The sequence below is a fragment of the Sinohyriopsis cumingii genome, chromosome 14 (assembly GCF_028554795.1).
Source record: "Sinohyriopsis cumingii isolate HCF-2022 chromosome 14, ASM2855479v2, whole genome shotgun sequence".
NCBI lineage: Eukaryota > Metazoa > Mollusca > Bivalvia > Unionida > Unionidae > Sinohyriopsis > Sinohyriopsis cumingii.
This window is the reverse complement of record NC_142974.1, coordinates 77,080,315-77,099,534: the sequence shown is the minus strand read 5'-3', so window position 1 is coordinate 77,099,534 and position 19,220 is coordinate 77,080,315. Positions and strand designations below refer to the sequence as shown.

The 19,220-nt window shown below is 33.8% G+C and overlaps 1 protein-coding gene across 1 annotated transcript in view; it reads left to right on the top strand.

Moving 5' to 3' along the window:
- LOC149784190 (uncharacterized) overlaps positions 1–18,460 on the top strand; it is an 18,749-nt gene extending 289 nt beyond the window's left edge. Inside the window, exons 2-11 of the mRNA XM_089932955.1 lie at positions 2,659–2,815; positions 6,625–6,744; positions 9,299–9,358; positions 10,252–10,408; positions 11,115–11,227; positions 11,560–11,688; positions 15,966–16,142; positions 16,943–17,026; positions 17,424–17,591; positions 18,210–18,460. Of these exons, the coding sequence (XP_089789081.1) occupies positions 2,659–2,815; positions 6,625–6,744; positions 9,299–9,358; positions 10,252–10,408; positions 11,115–11,227; positions 11,560–11,688; positions 15,966–16,142; positions 16,943–17,026; positions 17,424–17,591; positions 18,210–18,460 (1,416 nt within the window). The remainder of the gene's footprint in view (positions 1–2,658; positions 2,816–6,624; positions 6,745–9,298; positions 9,359–10,251; positions 10,409–11,114; positions 11,228–11,559; positions 11,689–15,965; positions 16,143–16,942; positions 17,027–17,423; positions 17,592–18,209) is intronic.
- The last annotated feature ends 760 nt before the right edge of the window (positions 18,461–19,220 follow it).

Below are 19,220 nucleotides of genomic sequence, written 5' to 3'. Positions count from 1 at the left end.
AAGCCAAGGAGGATATTTGAGACTACCGGCAGGTGAACACACTCAGTATTGGGCGTATTTGGAATACTATTGGGATACAGTAGGAACATTATGCACCTGGACCTTTGATACAACTTTTAGGACTATTTAAGTCGCATTATTGACTGTGTACCTAAATGCCTGCTACAATAACAAGAACCCGTTTGTGCATGTTTTCTTTCAAACTACGACTGAAATGTTCCGTGATGTATGGTGCCTATGAAAGTTCATCTTATTACCAAATTATCAGTCCAGACGGTTTGGCAGACATTTTAACAGCTCCATGTTTACTGTATCGAACACAACCGGAAAAAAAAGTTTTAAATTCAGTTTTTGGCATGTTTAAAATAAATTATGTAAATGTTCACTGTAAATCAGTGTATGAAAGATCATCGTTTGTCATCATCTCAACCCTATAGTATTTTGAGAAGACACCACAGTTGAAATGTGTTTTGGTCCAGGGCTTACCATTTACATCTGCTTGCATGTCAACACTGTCTACCTGGCACTGATAATCCATGTAACTAATATAAATAGTACAAGAGCAATAGGACAACATCGAGAGCAATAATCATTGACTGCTGCTAAAAGCATTTACAATATTATTCTCCTCCGAAATAAATTCTTGAATGTTTTGAAGGCTTGGTGATCTTTGAGATATATGGTTAAACACTTTCTCGAATCAAGATTTATTTTGTATATTTTCACAACAAGGGAACTAATTAAAACATATGAATATTTTATAAAATAAGCAGCTGAAGGATGTCCGTCAGATATTAGATTTTCTTTATTGGATGATGCTGTTATCTTTAACTTCTGCAGCATGAACAATTATAGGTGTAAGTGAATGATTGGAAATATGTCAAATGAGATAAAAAAAAACAAGTATTTAATCTAACTATAATGTTGCCTGCATGACATATGTGTGATCTCCCTGGTCATAACTGAGAGAAAACAATCATGTATATGCTCGCTAAGGATCGCAAAATCTGGACATTATTCAACTTGTTTCATAAATTTAATATTAAATCGTTACCCATTTGACACCCTGTATTTAAGTTATTATCTCATAACTGTCAAGCAATCTATCAACCGGATTATTTCCTATTCTGGGTTGTCGGTTTCCTCTAAGGAACCTAGCGCTGCGAAAACCTTTATGATAAAAACGTTTTGTTCATCATTTTGCCGCCAGAGGACACAAGCAAAATTCATTCCAAATTAGTCAGAATCTCCATATGTAGATCACGATACCTGTTTATATTCTATGAATATTTTATTTTATGGGACACAATTACTGCAAGGATGGAATGCACAATTCCATCTGAATGAAAACATCACATTTTAATCGTGTGATCAAAACAAGACTATAACAAATACTTTCGAGAAAAGCTGATATTGTTCAGCAAGATAAAAAAATAATTCCTATTATTATCCATCTTTGTTCATGAATTTAATTCCTGAAGAAGGATGATGTATAATATAAAAGACTTGTATCAGTTACAATTTCCTAATATAATATACAATGAAGCCAGTAAAGCAGCATCAATATCAAATCATATGTGTACTCCTAATATATCAAGGTATATCTGCCTTTTATCTGCAAATGTATTTGCTCTGCTATATCTATTCATACAGCATATTTACAATCTAAAGTATAAACGAAAGTCCGTCATATAATAGTAAGGATACATAAATACATTGAATTGTGATCTATAACACTTATACATCTAATCATTTGGACCTATCCGTTGGTTCTGTGAATATGTAATCGAGATAAATCACGAAATGCTTGAGCAAACTCATGGTCCAGTCAAAACACAGTTATGTTAATTATACAATGAAATCCGTCCACGAGTTGTTAATCATTCACTAATGATGTATACATGTACCTGATTACACACGACACATTTGAGCATATTGAAATTTTTCGTTGTAACTCTATGGAAGAATTATACCATTTTGTAGGGTCTATGTCCTGGACTCCTCGGCTAAAGACCAAACCTATGTCATCTCCTGCCATCTAAATGGGTCCAACCAGCAATATTTTCTTACTTATTATAACAGCCTTGAAACGATGGAAATATACAAGGTAAATGCACTGAAATGCATATGTAGTGCGCATGCTTGTATTATTATCATTGATAATAATAATAATAATAATAATAATGATAATAATAATAATAATAATAGTAATACTAATAATGATAATAATAATAATAATAATAATACCATTATTGTTATTATTAGTATTATTATATTAGTATTATTAGCAGCAGCAGCAGTAACATTAAGGGCAATCCCTTCTTCCAAAGAATGTATTCCACATTCTCGCTGTAATTTACATATGAATGTATTGATAAACATTAATATTTATGACATCGAATATAATAATAGGAGATAATTCAATCACTTCAATTTAGCCTACGTTGGACCTTTATCCATACTGCAACAACTTTGTAATATTTTTCTGGTAATGTTAACCCGATTTCGATAATTTGTTTAAAAAAACTTGACAAATATGACCTACACGGATATTTATTTATAAATCGTAATTATTTTAAACATTTTATGAACCTGGCTCCCTCTGTATGCTTGCAATGCGAAACTGCTCTCCGAAATCCAGCTTGATCTTTCTTTCAGGGATACTTGCTCTTGACTGCCAAAAATGAGAACGGGACATTAATACTCTCTTATTCTATAGATGTCAAGACACTTACAACATCTGGTGTATTTATTGGCACGGGAAATATTTCGGCAATTAAGGTTTATGACGAAACGTTTCGGCAAAATGAAACAGGTAGATATTCTTAAAACAATTGTTGTGTTTAGATTACATTCTTATTATGCTATGGTTGAAACCTTATCACAGAAAGAACATAACCAACACGTTTAGTAAAAGCAACGTATAATTTATTTATAAAGCAGAACCTGATAATTAAATATACACTGACAGTATTATAAATGTAAATCGCAAAATAATATAAAATGTCCAATCAGAAGAACAAAATTCTAGAATGTTCCTAATACATTCCAATAGCTTTGACTCCAATGAGGTAACAATATTCGTAAATGTCCTGATGTACCAAAACTCTTCAATGTCCCGTGTTAAACAATAATTTGAAGATAAAAATGTTTCAGTCAATGAACACTTTCTAATTCCAATAAATTAATTATCATCTCTCAAATTATATCTGAATGCAATTGTAAATATATCCATGGACTGATCCTAAGAGAGGGATGTAAAATATTTCTTGTTATATATTTGGCTTTGAGTTAGAAACACTGAAAATTACAGAAAAATATAACTCTTTAATAACTGACTGCATATGAGAAAAACTGTACCCAAGTCATGCTGCATAACACATCTCTTCCCGAGACCGCACTTTAGTGATATAACACATTATGCAATAGCCCACAACACTAACTTGAGTTCCAGAACCAGTAGAAACATGTTTTGCTGAATATGCGCCTTATAACTTCGAAACCAGCTGTTTAAACAAACAGGACTAGGACAATATATCCACGCACAAATAAAATCATTTTTGCGCAGCCGGCACATTGTGATATCAATAATTATTTCAATTGGCTTATTACTCACCAATTAATTTATATATGCTCCTAAAACAACTAAATATCCCGGATATAATTTGCGGTTACATTAATTTGCATTTCAAAATAGCGTTATGGCTCATCGATCAACATAAAATAGTTTTCAGCGACAGCATCATGTAGAAGCATATAGTAGAAGCATATAACAATTCAATCCTTTATTCTGTAGAAGCAGTCATGTAAAATGATGTAACCTCAACACGGTTTTGTGCTTTTTGTTTGCCTTATCTCTCTTTTGTAGTTGCGTTTGGGAAAGACTCATATTTGAGTAGAAAAAGCTTAGTCAGGTTAGAAAGTAGTGAAGAACAGTTCGTTGTCTGTTTATAGCATATATCTTAATCAATCCATGACACACGCGATCGCGATCCCTTGTTGAATCTAATGCACTTATAATGTCTTTAATTTTCTATATGTGTTGCATATATGTTGCAAAACAAATGTTATTTCTATGGAATATTCCACTGTCTCGTACACAATATTTGGTTTTGACTTAAGTTTTGGTGAATTGCTAGTTCATTTATTTTCTTGCAGTCATGACAAAAGTCAGGTATGCAAAAGCTCCATCTAGAGGCCACATTGAAGAACGAAAGTGAAGCACATAAGATATATATGCACAAAATAGTGTGTCCATTTAAGGTGACTGCATTGCAATTGAAGATGTCCCTAATTGTGTGCCTTTATTAAATCTCGTGTTTTTATGATGATATCCGTTGGTTTTCTATGATAGCAATATTTTGAATGACATGTTTATTTATAATGTGCTTGACTAAGGAACCAATCTGACATCAAGAGATTGCACATCCAATACAATAATGATGTACAGAGTGTCAAAAAAATGGCATAAGGAGTAATATATTTCCTACTTGTAACTAATCAGGATGTGTAGTTTAAGCGAGTACTCAACAATACACTTTTTAACGAATATGAATGAGATATTAACCTATCGCTATTAATCATGAATGATTATAAATAATCCATTAAAATGCTTAGAAATCTAATATAAAAATGATTTAATTTGCATAACATGGATTTACACAAATATGCTTAATGTATGTTGTCGTCATCGAAGGCGATCTCTATAAGGAATGTGTACCAGAATACAAATACTATTGTATCCAAAGTAGAATATAAATGCTTGATTATCACTTACAGTGATACTGAATAAATTGATTGTAATTTCACTCAAATAGTTATTGAATAATTAAAGAAATGAACATAACGTGTGTCGTCCTATTGACAACCACAAAGTTTCTTTGATCTCACCACTATCACTGGATGATCAAGGAGCTTTCACGCATGACCTTCCCCTCCCAGTCTGCTGAATGATCCCGTAAGTGATACTTGACCGAAGGAAACCCTTTGATTGATTTCCAATGGGTAGTTGATCCCGATGATATCTTCCTCACCACAAGAAAACCAATCACTTCCTCCAAGAGAACCCTGCCATAGGACCACACGTCATAACAAAAACACACAGTCCTTTTACTCTCTATCCAATATGTCATCTCTCAGTCTAAAATCACAATCCAAATGACTCGAAAATCACAGAGCTGAAAATATAATAACTAGAGCCCTTAGCACCAAAGCCAGGATAACGTACAACGTTATATGATATATGTATTGCGCATACCAGAACGTGAAGTTGCTTCTTACATATTAAATAATTTCATCATGTTCGAAATTATTATTATAATAACCAGGTTCGTATATGAATCTGTATCTAACATGAATAATCTGATATGTTTATAATTTCTAGCACTTTTTTTCGAATTTTGTCACATGCAATGAGTAAAACTTTTTCTATCTTTTCTTGTTCTGTTATAAACGGACTGACTTGAAAACAGAATATGGTCTCTCTTATAATGAGTCATTATGTGACATTGGTGTAAATATCTGTACACATTTAGACCTCAGACTGGAACATACAATCTATAAAAACAATTCTATAACGTTCTATCCATAGCGAAAAGATAGTTTCATTGTATAGTTCACATATTCTTACAGCTGAATTTCCCTTAATTAAAGTGGACAGCTTGCTAAAGAAACCAGGTATTAATGTATGATTTAGCATATATGAGCACTGGTTATAATGCATTATACGTCCAAAGTACATGAGGCTATTCGCTTTCTCCGTGCAAGCACATTGTTCGTGCACCATGATGTGAATCGAACTGACTATTTTGAAATAAGCTATTATAGGAATACATGCTTTTATGCTAACGATGCACGAGGAAGTGAAATCCAGTTTTGTTGACGCATGCCCATTAAGAATAGACCATTCGGTGACACTGGTAAAGAGCTGACAATACACCTCTTTATTCGCTTTTGCTTTTTTAGTACCTGAAGCCAAAGTCCAACAGCGTCCCTTGAAGAGTGTAATGATTTTTCGTAAAGATGTATTAATTTTTACTGTAAAATGATACATCCATTCTACCATTACATTATTATTACCAGTTTAATGCTTGATAAGCTCACTAGAAATATTCTAATTGCATTGATGCTCTAATGTAATGCAGCTGGTAGCTATGTTTTTGGATATTTTCAATTCTAAAGAAGCAGTTTATCAAGATGCATGGTTACTTTTATTTTGTCTTGATGGGAAAGTGAACATTTGTGTTCTGTTTTGGTTCAGTACTTTACGGCACAGCAACACAAATAGGTTATATAATGCCGAGGCAATTGTTCAATGACACACCCTTGTAGCGGACCCAGGCAGATCTGACAGCTGGATTCGAACAACCACCATTTGGTTCTTGAGTCGGCAATGTTATCCAACAATTTCGGATACCTCCATGACATGCTAGGATATAGAGACATTTTATTATGTCGGCTATGAAGGCATTGTCAGCATTAAAGGTTTGTAAAAAAGCTTGGTTCAAGTTATCTACATTAGACGGTACAATACATCAACACACGGATAAGTTGTGACATCATCCCTCTGCGACACTTTGCTTCAACAAATACTTCGGTATCAACTCCTGTTTTATTTTTGTTCAGGGCCGTGTTTCAACTTGAATGGAGAGTGTGAGCAAATTTGTATATCCAACGGCAAGTCGAGGATATGTGAGTGCACCTTTGGCTTTAAGCTGGCAGTAAATGGAAAGACATGTACATCAGGTAAGTGAATTTAAGGGCCTAACATACAGGCTGTACAGTCTTGTCGACATGCATACTGCGAAACAAACATGTAGTCTTAAGATCTGTATACGTATTCACGGGAAACAAGATAACATTAGCAGACACAGATAAAAACATATTTGTGCAAAGATAAAGCACAGCATTAAAGGCAGAATATTTAATATTGTCGTTCTTAGAAATTTATATCACAAATAATTGTCACGAAAGACAATAATCATAAAACTTTTCATAATTAGGTTTGCTACATATATATTGTCTACCTAAATATGAATAATATATAATAGCTGTTTTTACTAACCAGGCCACCTGTTTTGTTGTGGTGTCAGTTCAACGGTGTTACATTGTCTTTCTATAGATATAATATCATATGATATGCCAACATTTACGATGATATTCATCATTTGCTGTATAACTATAGTTACGATAACTTAGTTTATCCCCCAAACTAATTATGAATAAAAACAGAAAACGTCGAATATCGCTATGAAAACGCAACTCTCGTGCACGAATGTTGTAGAATTATACTTCAGAAAGAAGACATTTGGCTTTGGTAATACGAGCTGTGCCACACACGACCAGTTACTTCTTAAATTAAAGTGTAGACAAATGAAGGAAAAAAAAAACAACTAGTCAGTTTTAAATGAAACCAAATGTCAGCCAATCAGGTAATTAGATTCTAGATTTATGTAGAAGTTTAGACTGAATTATGCTACTGAAAACTTGACCTGCTTTACAGTTTCGACAAAAGATATATAATAAGAATAAAACTATTATGTTTTGTTTATTTCACTAAATTATGAATTTATTCTAAGATCCGATCCATGATAACTTCATGCTGGCTGCCGACTCCACGGATAACAAAATCTACCAAATCAGTCTGACCGATCAGAGCGTTCAGGGAATCAATGTGCAAGATGCATACTCTATGACAGACGTTACATATAACCCTGTTAACGATATGGTCATATGGGGCACAAATAAGAATCAACTATCCATCATGCATCTTAATGGCACAGGGACGAAATTATTGTCAGTTTGTAAGTATGATAATGAAAGTTATAGAGACAAGAATCTAGCTTTATGTATCATAACGTCCGAAATAAATGCTGCAATGAACAAATACTGTAGAGAAGATCCACCTTTGCAACTTACTTGAAATAGTCAGTATCTCAGTTGATGGTTCCATAAAAAGCAAAATGATAGTCCAGTTTGAATTATTTCAATTTAATTAAAACTAGTCAGTTACACATTCCATAAAGGTCGAGAAAAAGTGTACAAGACTAAAACCATTTGAAAAGCCGCTTTCTTTCATGAAATTCTGATACTCAAGCATAAAGGTATTTTTTAAATATTGAATGGAATTCTGTCCATCGTTGTGTGTATTTCCTTTATGTGCTGCACTGACGAATATTCCTTGTAGCTGCGGACTTTGTAGCAAAAGAACAATACATTGAGTAACGACAATCTGTTATCATGACATGACTCCCATCGAAGTGTGGAAAAAACGTTTTGACTGAATTTTGTTTCACGATTCAATTGTGTATGTTTCACGCAAAATTGATTTGCATTTTCTACTTTTAGAACTAATCTTAAGCACATGTGAGATGTGCATTTATATTTCTTACTAAATATTGATGTACAGGAGAGTGCCGACTTGTTGTTCATGGAAACTGGATTTTACATTGCAATAAAGCTTATAGAGAAAGAAAACATCGATATTGAAAACATGAAGTGATAAGTCTAAGAAAGTCGAATTCAGATCATCCCAAAATTTATTTTCAGCCTTTTTGGACGGCACTTTTCTTTACGCAAATCGATTTGCTGTAGATTACACAACTGGGAACATTTACTACACAACAGTCAGTTCCAAGCATTATTTCGTTATATCGGAGAGGAATTGCATCTGTGTTCTGTCACCAGACGGAAAACATAGAATCCTTTTTACGGGGTTACATTTTCCAACCGGATTGGTGGTCTATCCATCAAAGGGGTAGGTGCACGGTTTCTGATCGCTGTAAAAAATAAATACATCCTGTTTCCTTTTGTTTTTTTAAAACAATGATTGTATTTCAGAATGTGTGTACATTAACTCTCTGTATATGACGCCGTCATCAGCAAAACAAAAAAAACTTTTTTGCTATAATTTCCAGATAACAGTTACTTTTATGTTGAAACCTATACTTATCCGCTTTCATTCCTAGCTGCAATCGTAGAAAATGTTACTGATTAGATTAATATGAAGGATTGTAATTGTATACAAATCATGATCATAAAGAATTATACTCTAAGATCCTACTCTGTCTTGCTCACCTACATTACCAACCTGTCAAACCATAATAAAGCGTTAATGTTTCATTTCAGATTGATGTACTACACAGATGCCGGCGACTACTCTCATATTGGACAGGCGAATATGGACGGCAATCAGTCAGCGGTTCTTCTGAACATTAATGACGAATCGCCCATCGAGCTCACTATCGATTACAAAAGTAATTACCTTTTACATTTGCACATATGTTAAATACTCTTTTAGAACAGAGAATGGAAAAACATTATCCTACATACTTCTACGGAGGAATGATAGACACAAGAGGTATTTGGAAAGCCATCAATGACCACATCAAATTTGATTGTTAGGTCTCTCTACGTAACATAAAGAGGCGAAACCAATTAATTAAGTAAAATCACCAAATAATGTATTTCCCAAAAATAATCTTAAATGTCCTGTCCCAAGTTCGCCGGTATGGAAAGTTCCGAAAGAGAACATAGTCAGGATGAATCACAATGTTATAACCTATATTAGTTCTGACTGCATTTCCACCAATATTAATGTGCCGATTTTGTCCCTGGCTCGATAAGACTTTGTAATATTCCAGTACATAACTTAGCTAACTAATTCTTCAAGAATTATATATGTACGCAGTTGTAAATAATTCCAGAAACTGATCTTACAACAGGAACGAATAAATAGTTGCTTATTTATCATTTTGATATTAATGCCAATGTGGCCTAAATTGGAATGCAATGTCCTGTAAATCTAGCAAATTCAGTGGAAATTTCCAATATCTATTGAACTGATATTCTTCTAAACATTTTCGTTATAATTTTAATTTCCGATAGGGTCAGGAAGGTAAGTATTCCATCCACACCCTCAATCAACTAGAAAAGTCAGGCATGCAATTTATAGTTGGGTACAAAATAACGTGTTTAAACATACATCACAGTGATAATGATTCAAATCATTTATCATTTTCTGCTATAGGACATCAAGCTGGTAGATGGATGACAATATAATTTGGTCGTTTAAGTTTGGGAAACAAAGCAAAAACAATGCTTTACACTCCTTGCCGATGAATGTTTTTATTTTGGTCATGCTAGGATATGCCCTACAAACATAAATCAATATGCAAATAAAGCTCTTGACTGATATCGTTTAAAAACAAGTTGATTATATTAACTCCTAGAGACATATTCTTCTGGTTTCAGCTGACTACCTATACTGGATAAACCGCTGGGGAGACAGTATTGAGTACTGCAAGCTTGACGGAACGAATCACAACACGCTTGTCCAGTTTTCTCGCATGAAACTTAACGGTTTAGCTCTATACAAGGATTCCCTGTTCATCTCCACGACAGGACATTCGTACGTATTGTATATAGATGAAGTAAAGTCTATTTCCGACTCAGTTCCTAATTATAGTAGTTATAGACGCGTTGCATTCTGGTTTGGAATACATGACGACTAATATATGCTATATATCGTGTCCACTCTAAAAGGCAATATGCAGGCGTGGATTTAGTGTGAATTTCGTGACACTGGAACGTCACGTCCTTTTAAACATTTAGTTATATATTTGATCATCTAATCTTCATGTCTTCCTTAATTTAATTTTCATAGAATATATGGTTAATCCCAGATCCGATCTAAAATTAACGGGTACGACAGAGAACGCTGTACTCAATTCATCAATTATATTTTGTTATGGTGTTTTCAAGATTTCTTCATCACAAAGTTCATGTGTCGGGAAAGATTAGGTCCTTCTGGTAGCTCTGCACATCCCGCAGTATAATATCTAACATATTATATTTGACCTTCATCTTAATTCTTGAAATATCCATTGAACTTGATTTAGATTTCATTACAAAATTTCATTGCATAGTTAGTTAGCAGTTTCATGAATATATTTGACGCTCAAATACGTTTTCTTTTCAAATTATTCAAAATTTCATATGCCGGTTATTTCAGTTTGAATGTTTGTAATTATGAATTGCAACATTCCTAATACCGTATCTTATTGTCGAGAGATCATGCCAAGTGACAAAATGGGAAATAATTATTCGTTTTTCAGGCACATGATAAAGCTAAAGATATCCAACCCGAACGAAACTACAGCTTTTGCTGCTTACGCAGAACTGGGGATGATTGGCTTCATCAGTATTTTTACATCTACAGACCAGAACAGTGAGCAAACATATATCAGAAATGAAATTGCATTATACATATACAAAATCATGGCGCAACATCTATTACGATTGCAAAAACAATATTAGAGAGATTTATTGTAAAATTATGGATTTATGTTTACATTTTTGTAATGCTTTTTTGTTTACTTAACACACGGAGCATGCCTCCAACAATGCACAATGTTGTATTTATTGTAACATAATAAGGATACTTCACAATCACTCTTGAAATAGTTAAAAAACGCTGTCAATTTAATTAAGTGTGTGTTCATTTCACGTTTATTAGTGCTGGCAGAGTAATAGTTACTGTCATTTTTTTTTTGTCTTCAGGAAATGCATTCTGTTCTGTTGGTAATGGGGGATGCTCCACGTTTTGCTTTCCTATACCGGGTGGTGGTAAATGCGGTTGTGAAGATGGTGTAGACTTTAGGGAAGGAAGTGTCAATATCTGTTCGAATGGTGAGCAATCTTTTAATATGAACAAACTATATAGATATTCTGTTGGGATTATGTACACGATGATCATTCCAAAACATTGAACCATATTCGTAGATAACACGGGTTTAACGTAGATGTAGTTTGTAATCCTTCACTATGAAGTTCTATAAATTTATCTCAGAATTTAATTATACTTCTTCCGAACCTAGTTTAGTTCACGGCGATATTTTTAATGTAAAATGTACCTATTGGCAGATAATTACTCTCTCTTTAATACATCTTTCAGTCTAGGTGCCTATTTATGTCAAGAACAAAATAATGTCTTCAAATGGCCATACAACGTGTGGCATTAAGAAACATTTAAATTATGCTTATGCTTAAGATATAAATTCGGAACGCATCAAGGATTAAAACAAAACTCGGAATAGTTCAAAGATTGTTTTGATATGTTTTAATTTTGTTTTCCATGTCCCGGGATACGCACTTAAATTATTGTGTCTAATGATTGTCAGGGAGTGAATGAAAGCAAATGTAAGTTTACGTGCAAGCAAAGCTATAAATTGAGACTAGGTTTAAATCAAGTGTTGTGTAGCAGTGAAATGTACACATTGGAATGCTCCCATGAAGTAACGAATGTGCGTCTGCTCTTTTCTCAATAAGATAATCGTCGTTTAGTAATCTTGCTCCACTGCTAAAAATTTCACAAATATAATCCATTTAAAGCTGTACTACACTTGAAGAATATCATTCAAAAAACGTCACTAATCTTAAAATGTTTGCTACCAGACTGTGTAAAGTTACAACGGATGTCATTGTATACTACATGTGAAAGTGTACATACTTTACTTCTACAGAAATAAAATGCCCTTCTACTCTTGCAAGTCGAAAATGGATACTGTGTAACTTTTCCACTGAGAATAATGTGTGTGTCAAATGGAATTTTAAAATAGCATTAACAATGCTTATATCATATCTCTACAATATCTGCGGTGTGGCAGTTTATCGTGATGTCTAGCACTGGGGTATCAGGCCACATACATGTGGCACGATGTCCTATCTAGTCAAATTATCCTGACACCAGGCCGACGAATCCTTCGAACAACCTCTGAATGCGGAGCGCATATCAAGGCTACTTTAGGAACATTTGTATCAGTCTTTGGTATGACCCGGCCGTAGTTCGAACCAGCGACCTTCCGTATCCGAGGTGGACGCTGTAACTTCTAGTCCACCTGAGTGATCTGCCACTGATAAGATATGGAATTATCATTTTAGTGAACGCAGTTGATTAGCCAAGCTGTAAATGTCAGATGTCGGTATTTGAGCAATACCTTCTCCAATGACCCTGTTTCTCAGATTTGTTTATTTGACTTAATTGCATTCAAAATTTAAGAAGCCATCCAAAAATAAATTCCAGGTTTATAACAAACAAACAAAACGATGAATTCTTTCATTACTGAGTCAGAACAATACAGAGATGTTAGAAGAAACATCCAACACAAAAGATAATAAACGTTCATTAAACGATATTTTTTCTAAACGTTCCGTTGGCCTAGTGTTTAGAGCGTGGGCCTCGTATGCGGGAGATGGTGGGTTCGATACCCGGCCAAGTCATACAGAAGACATACAAATAGTGCTAACAGCTTCCTTGCTTGGCACTCAGCTATAAATGGTTAGTGTCAGGACTGACCGGCCCGGTGTCATGATAATGTGACTGGGTGGAACAATGGCATGTGGCATGATGTCCCAGTGCTAGACATCACTAAAAAATGCCACACTGCAGACATCGTAGCGATATGACTGAAAACGTGTTAAAGCTACGTTAAGAATCCAAATCACACACACACACACAAACTGTTTCTGATGCATATAAAAAACTTTATAATTTATATTGTTTATATTCGTCATGCAAAACTGCGACATGTTCTATTTTTTAATTTTTTATTTGAAAATAATGGTGCCTTCCATTTGTATAACTAGTCAGACTATTAATAGGGCTCCATTAGGCGCGGTGGACCAATTTGACGTTTCTTGACTTTGGGCAAAGCGAATTGTCTAAATACAAAACAACATAGTTATATTCGTGTGCCGATCATTTGTGTGCATTTCAGTGGGAAAACATGTACATCTTCAGCAATCAAGTGCATTGCAAAAACATTTAATTCAAACACATTTTGAAACATGCCCATTCGTTTCCTAGTTCAAATAGCAATAATTCAAAATGCGATGAATTCATATTGACTGTGTTCACCGGACAGAAAACAAGTTCGTCAATACACAAACATAACATTGCATAACCTGGTGTGAAACTAGCCTCAGCTTTCACTTAATAATTTAGCTTTCACGGGAACTACTGGATTTGTATCAAAGGCAAACACGAATGGCACAAGTACAGGAAGAAAAACAAATGTTTGGTTCATATCATGAATGTTTACATATTTCAACATTTTTCTCCAATATACAGATGTCCAAAACACAAAATCAAACCTGAGAAGATACGTACCTATGTGCATGTATATATGTATGTATGTATGTATGTATGTATGTATGTATGTATGTATGTATGTATGTATTTATGTATGTATGTATTTAACCTGATCGGTCTTCCGTTTCTTATTAGGCAAATAGGAGAAGGTTTGACGTATGCCTAATTTTATTGCTTGCTTGGTTTCCTCAATAACTGTGTTATGAATATTTTAAACTTTTAATTGTCCTTCGTCCAAATTCAAGTTACTGGACTATATGACATATGCAAAGAACATGATATTTTAATTTAAATATTACAATGTATTTATTCATTTCTTACATGTTTGAGGTCCAGTCTTAAGTTTGAAACTAAAAGGCTCCGGAAACGAAATTTTCTGTTAAGATGATAGAGGTTTAGCGGATGGGTTTATAAATTTGTTTTCTTATTATATTTTCCTACCTTAACGTCCGCGATTGAATATGTGTCATTATTGTTTTCAGCTTTTAATTGTTGTAGATTTATTTATTTAAATTATTTCGCCGGAATTACAAAGTGTCCATTATTACTATTTGGATTAATAATCAATCTGAAATTATACTGAATCCAGTCAATGACATTTTGGAAAATATTATTAAGATACATCAGGCCAATGACATTAATATAATCGAGACTACAGGCACATCAACACATTCAATATATGATTTTGTTTGGATCACCACTGGAATTCCTATTTAACTATACATAAATGGACTTGTGAAAGAACACTTAAAACTATTCGGGATTAAATTCATAATGTTGTAAGCTCTTAAATCATTGTTCATCTTGTAGAGCAGGGAAATAATTTATTTGTTTAATCTGACAAAACGTATTCTAGTTTTCTTTCCGTTTATTTTCTCTAAACCTATAATGAATGTTAGATTGAGCATGACACAGGTTAGTCTTAAGTAGTACATATTTTAAAAGCATCTGTACGCAATTATGAGTCGTTCGTAGTACCAGAATATGTTGGACACACGAGATAGAACCAATGTCACATAGTTTGTTTTGTTCAAAATCACTAATTCTTATATAGTATACTTAAATAAGCAAACATTACTAAAATCACTAAAGTTTTCATTTTCTACGTGACAGCTACTTATATTCTCCAAATGTTCGGTTGCTTAAATGTCTACGAAAGGTATGATCTCAGAGTACAAAATCGATTTTTTGAAACATCCCTCTAACAGGTTTTCGATAGAAACTGGGTTGCGCTTTCAAGAGGTGTAGGATCTGATTTTGCCTAGACCAGTCAAATATGACCAGGATTGCGCTTGACTGGATAATTGTTTCCAGTGAAAAACGAATATAACGGATTTTATCCTTTTGTATTCTTCATTTTTTGTTTTGTTTTGTTTTCTTGTTCTTGAGGGAAGATGTGTTTGGCTTTTTGATTCAATGTTATAACAGTAAATGTGTGTATACGATTCCACGGAATATGCTCATTAATCATGTATGACCGTGTTTTAGCATTTTTAGAAAGAGGACAACCATTTATTTCCTGAGTTGAAGGTATATCCTTTTTAAAATAGGTATCTCGCTTCATTATGTAAAACAATGGATTTTTTATGCGACACTTAGCATAAAGATGGTATCAACAGGAAACTATATTCATATCTTAAACTATAAATGTTGCCGATCAATCAGTATTTTTTGTTCAGTTACAGTTGATAAATGTAATGCTACTATTTTAGGGTATTTATCATACAGATGTGTGATGACACTACAGGTGGAATGCTAAAATTAAAACCTTTAAATTGAAAGGTTGCCGATAAATTCTTGATTTGTTTTATTACAGTACCAAGATGTAATGCCACCATTCCCAATGGGTCCCTGCCAATCAGCTGTAATCTGGGAACTGGTTCAACCTGCTCTTACTACTGTGATGATTACTTCAGCAAGAACCCCAACATATCCAGTATCCAATGTGATGAGAATGGACAATGGAATGCTGACCTTAAGCTCCTGTGTACAAGTAAGATTCCATCGAGGTATCGCAGCTTTTATGTAATATTGCTGTCCTTAGCTTTATTTCAAATATCAACACCTGCACAGTTTAGCACACGCTCACTCTGTGAGAATTGTTTTCTTTTGGTTTATACATTTAAGTATTAACACATCTATAGAGCAACACCAAATAATAGACGGTCATACGTCATAATACTACTTGTGAAAACCTCTCTTAAAATAAACATAGCATTAAATTTAAATACTAAAGCTCAAAGAAGTGAAATATTGTTTTGCTCGTCTGTTTTGGCATCATTTTAAGTCGCGCTTTTACTTCAGTGGAAGGTCAGTATTGGTAGACGCTTATATACTTGACACTATGTAATATATTCCTCATTTTCCATATCGGTAGACGCTAATATACTTGACACTATGTAATATATTACTCATTTTCCATATCTGTAGACGCTTATGTACTTGACACTATGTAATATATTCCTCATTTTCCATATCGGTAGACGCTAATATACTTGACACTATGTAATATATTACTCATTTTCCATATCAATAGACGCTTATATACTTGACACTATGTAATATATTCCTCATTTTCCATATAGGTAGACGCTTATATACTTGACACTATGTAATATATTCCTCATTTTAATTGAGATCTTATAATAATTGCAAGGGGGTATAAAGTTACCGTTCTCGAACCTACGAATCTTTCAGAAAACAATGCTATCTGCCCAGACAAATTCCCAGGAGGCGGTTGGGACCACTGTCAATACAGGGAGAATGAGACTTGCACGTATACTTGTTTCTCAGGTTTTCAAAAGAACCCGATAATTCAGAATGGAACGTGTGGGCCAAATGGAGCATGGAACCGAAACACAGAAAAACTTTGCAGACGTAAGTTAAACAGTAAATAATGAATACTGGAAGAGGAGCATGTTTGAAGACGGAAAACAGAAATGATCTCGCTTACCTATGCAAATAAGCGCGCTAAAAGATAATTGAAAACATGTTATGTACTTAACATGAATATATTTGTAGTCACATAATTGAAAACTAACTAGTTTATTTACAGTGAAGTGTCCAGGCTCCTGCTAAAGTATCCAAGATATTCGGCATATTTACAAATTTCAACAATTCATTTCATTGACTATCTGCTTTTTCTGCGATAGACTTACAAGTCACTATCTCTGGGAGTTTTGTAACTTCTTTGTTGTTGTTCCTATATGCTTTTCTTTTCTTTCTTTTTTGTTGCTTTGTTTTTGTTTTGAAGATATGAATTGTATCGTTACAGGGAAATGTGATCCGGGAATCTTAAACGGCTATCTGAATTCATCCTGTCTACTAGACATTGGTGAAACGTGCGCCTTTGTGTGTGAGTCTGAATATAAAGCGGTCTCTGGGGCCAAAACAGTGACATGTGGAGAAAATGGATTATGGGCTCCCACGAATCCGTGTGAAAGTAAGTGGAGTCGCAAACGTTCTTGTAAAACAGGTCGAATTAAATATAAAGGAGATTTATTTAATCGATATGTAATATTATTCAAATAGTGTTATCAACCGCAATGATAGTTTGGTGTATGTGTCTATTCCGCCTTTTTGAAACAATGCATTTCTACTTGAAATGGATACAATGAATTGGAGTCTCGTTGAAAGAAACATAAAATATTTGAACATAAAATGAATGTGATTTGTCTTAAATAAAAAAATACTGTTGCACGCGTTTTAAGTTTCATGCCTATCAGAGACCGCAGAGCATGTGCTGCACTCTGTAAAACAGCAGAATAGATGTTTCTTTAACTATAATGTAGAATGCAAGCTACAAATGTATGTCCAATGTATCATTCTAGACAAGGTCCCAAAATACTTATAAAATTGATATTTCCTTTATCTGAGATTTTCGAAGTTCATAAATACTTTGGGATTGTCAGACATTTTAGAAGAAGTCTTCTTTATGTAAGCGTCCGCTTTCAATTCGCATAAATAAATCTCTATTCACAAAATCTGCTCCAAAACATAATGTCGTTTTTAAATAAATAGTATTTAAAATATGTTTTACTGCTCTTTGTTTTTCCTTCAGTTGCACTCTGTCCGACCAAAATTCAAAACGGAACAGTGAATGTGACTTCATGTGACAGACGCATTTACTCGGAATGTCCCTTTTCCTGCAATAAAGGATTTGACCCGAATCCCAAATACAATAAAGTCTTCTGTAACATCGACGGAAAATGGGACGACATTGATAAACCCTACTGTCTAGGTACCATCACATTTTTCATTGTATTGATAATACTAGATTTACAAGAAATACGAGTTCTAGCCATCTCTTAATAATACATCGATACTGGTATAAAATGATTATGGCGTAATTTGCATGAAAGATCCTTTATTTATAAGTTATCGTTTTCATAGATTTCTAGAGCTGAACTATTTGTAAAATGCCTAAAATCATTTTGCAATCGCCATGTGGATCTAAAGGTAATGCGGTCAGTCTCCTAAAATATCATTTAGTTTTCTTGCTCCATGCAGTCTATTCAAACGTGTATATTCATCATTTCAGCGAGGAAAGGACTATGCAATAATCTTTTCGAGCATGGTAAATGGGCAGATGATTGTCATTTTAATGCAAATGAGACATGCTCATTCGAGTGCGAAGGTGGCTTTGACAAAAACCCGAAAATCCCAAGAAATATCACATGCACATCAGCCGGGGTATGGAATATAGACCAACGTTTACTTTGCAAAGGTAATATATATATATATATATATATATATATATATATATATATATATATATATATATATATATATATATATATATATATATATATATATATATATATGCCTTGGCTTGAAGCGGCGTAAGTCCAAATATATACATGTTTGTGCTCCTTTAATTACCTGCCAAGAGCTTTACATAATCTGTCGCCCTTGAACATAATATCATGCAAACTGACAGTAGTAAAGTAGTAAACATCGCCTGTTATCACCATGTTTGAATGAAGGTTCACGTAATCAACATTATAACTTACTGTATCATTAATGATGTGGTATTCTCTCTACAACACCTATGACACATTTACCCCATTTA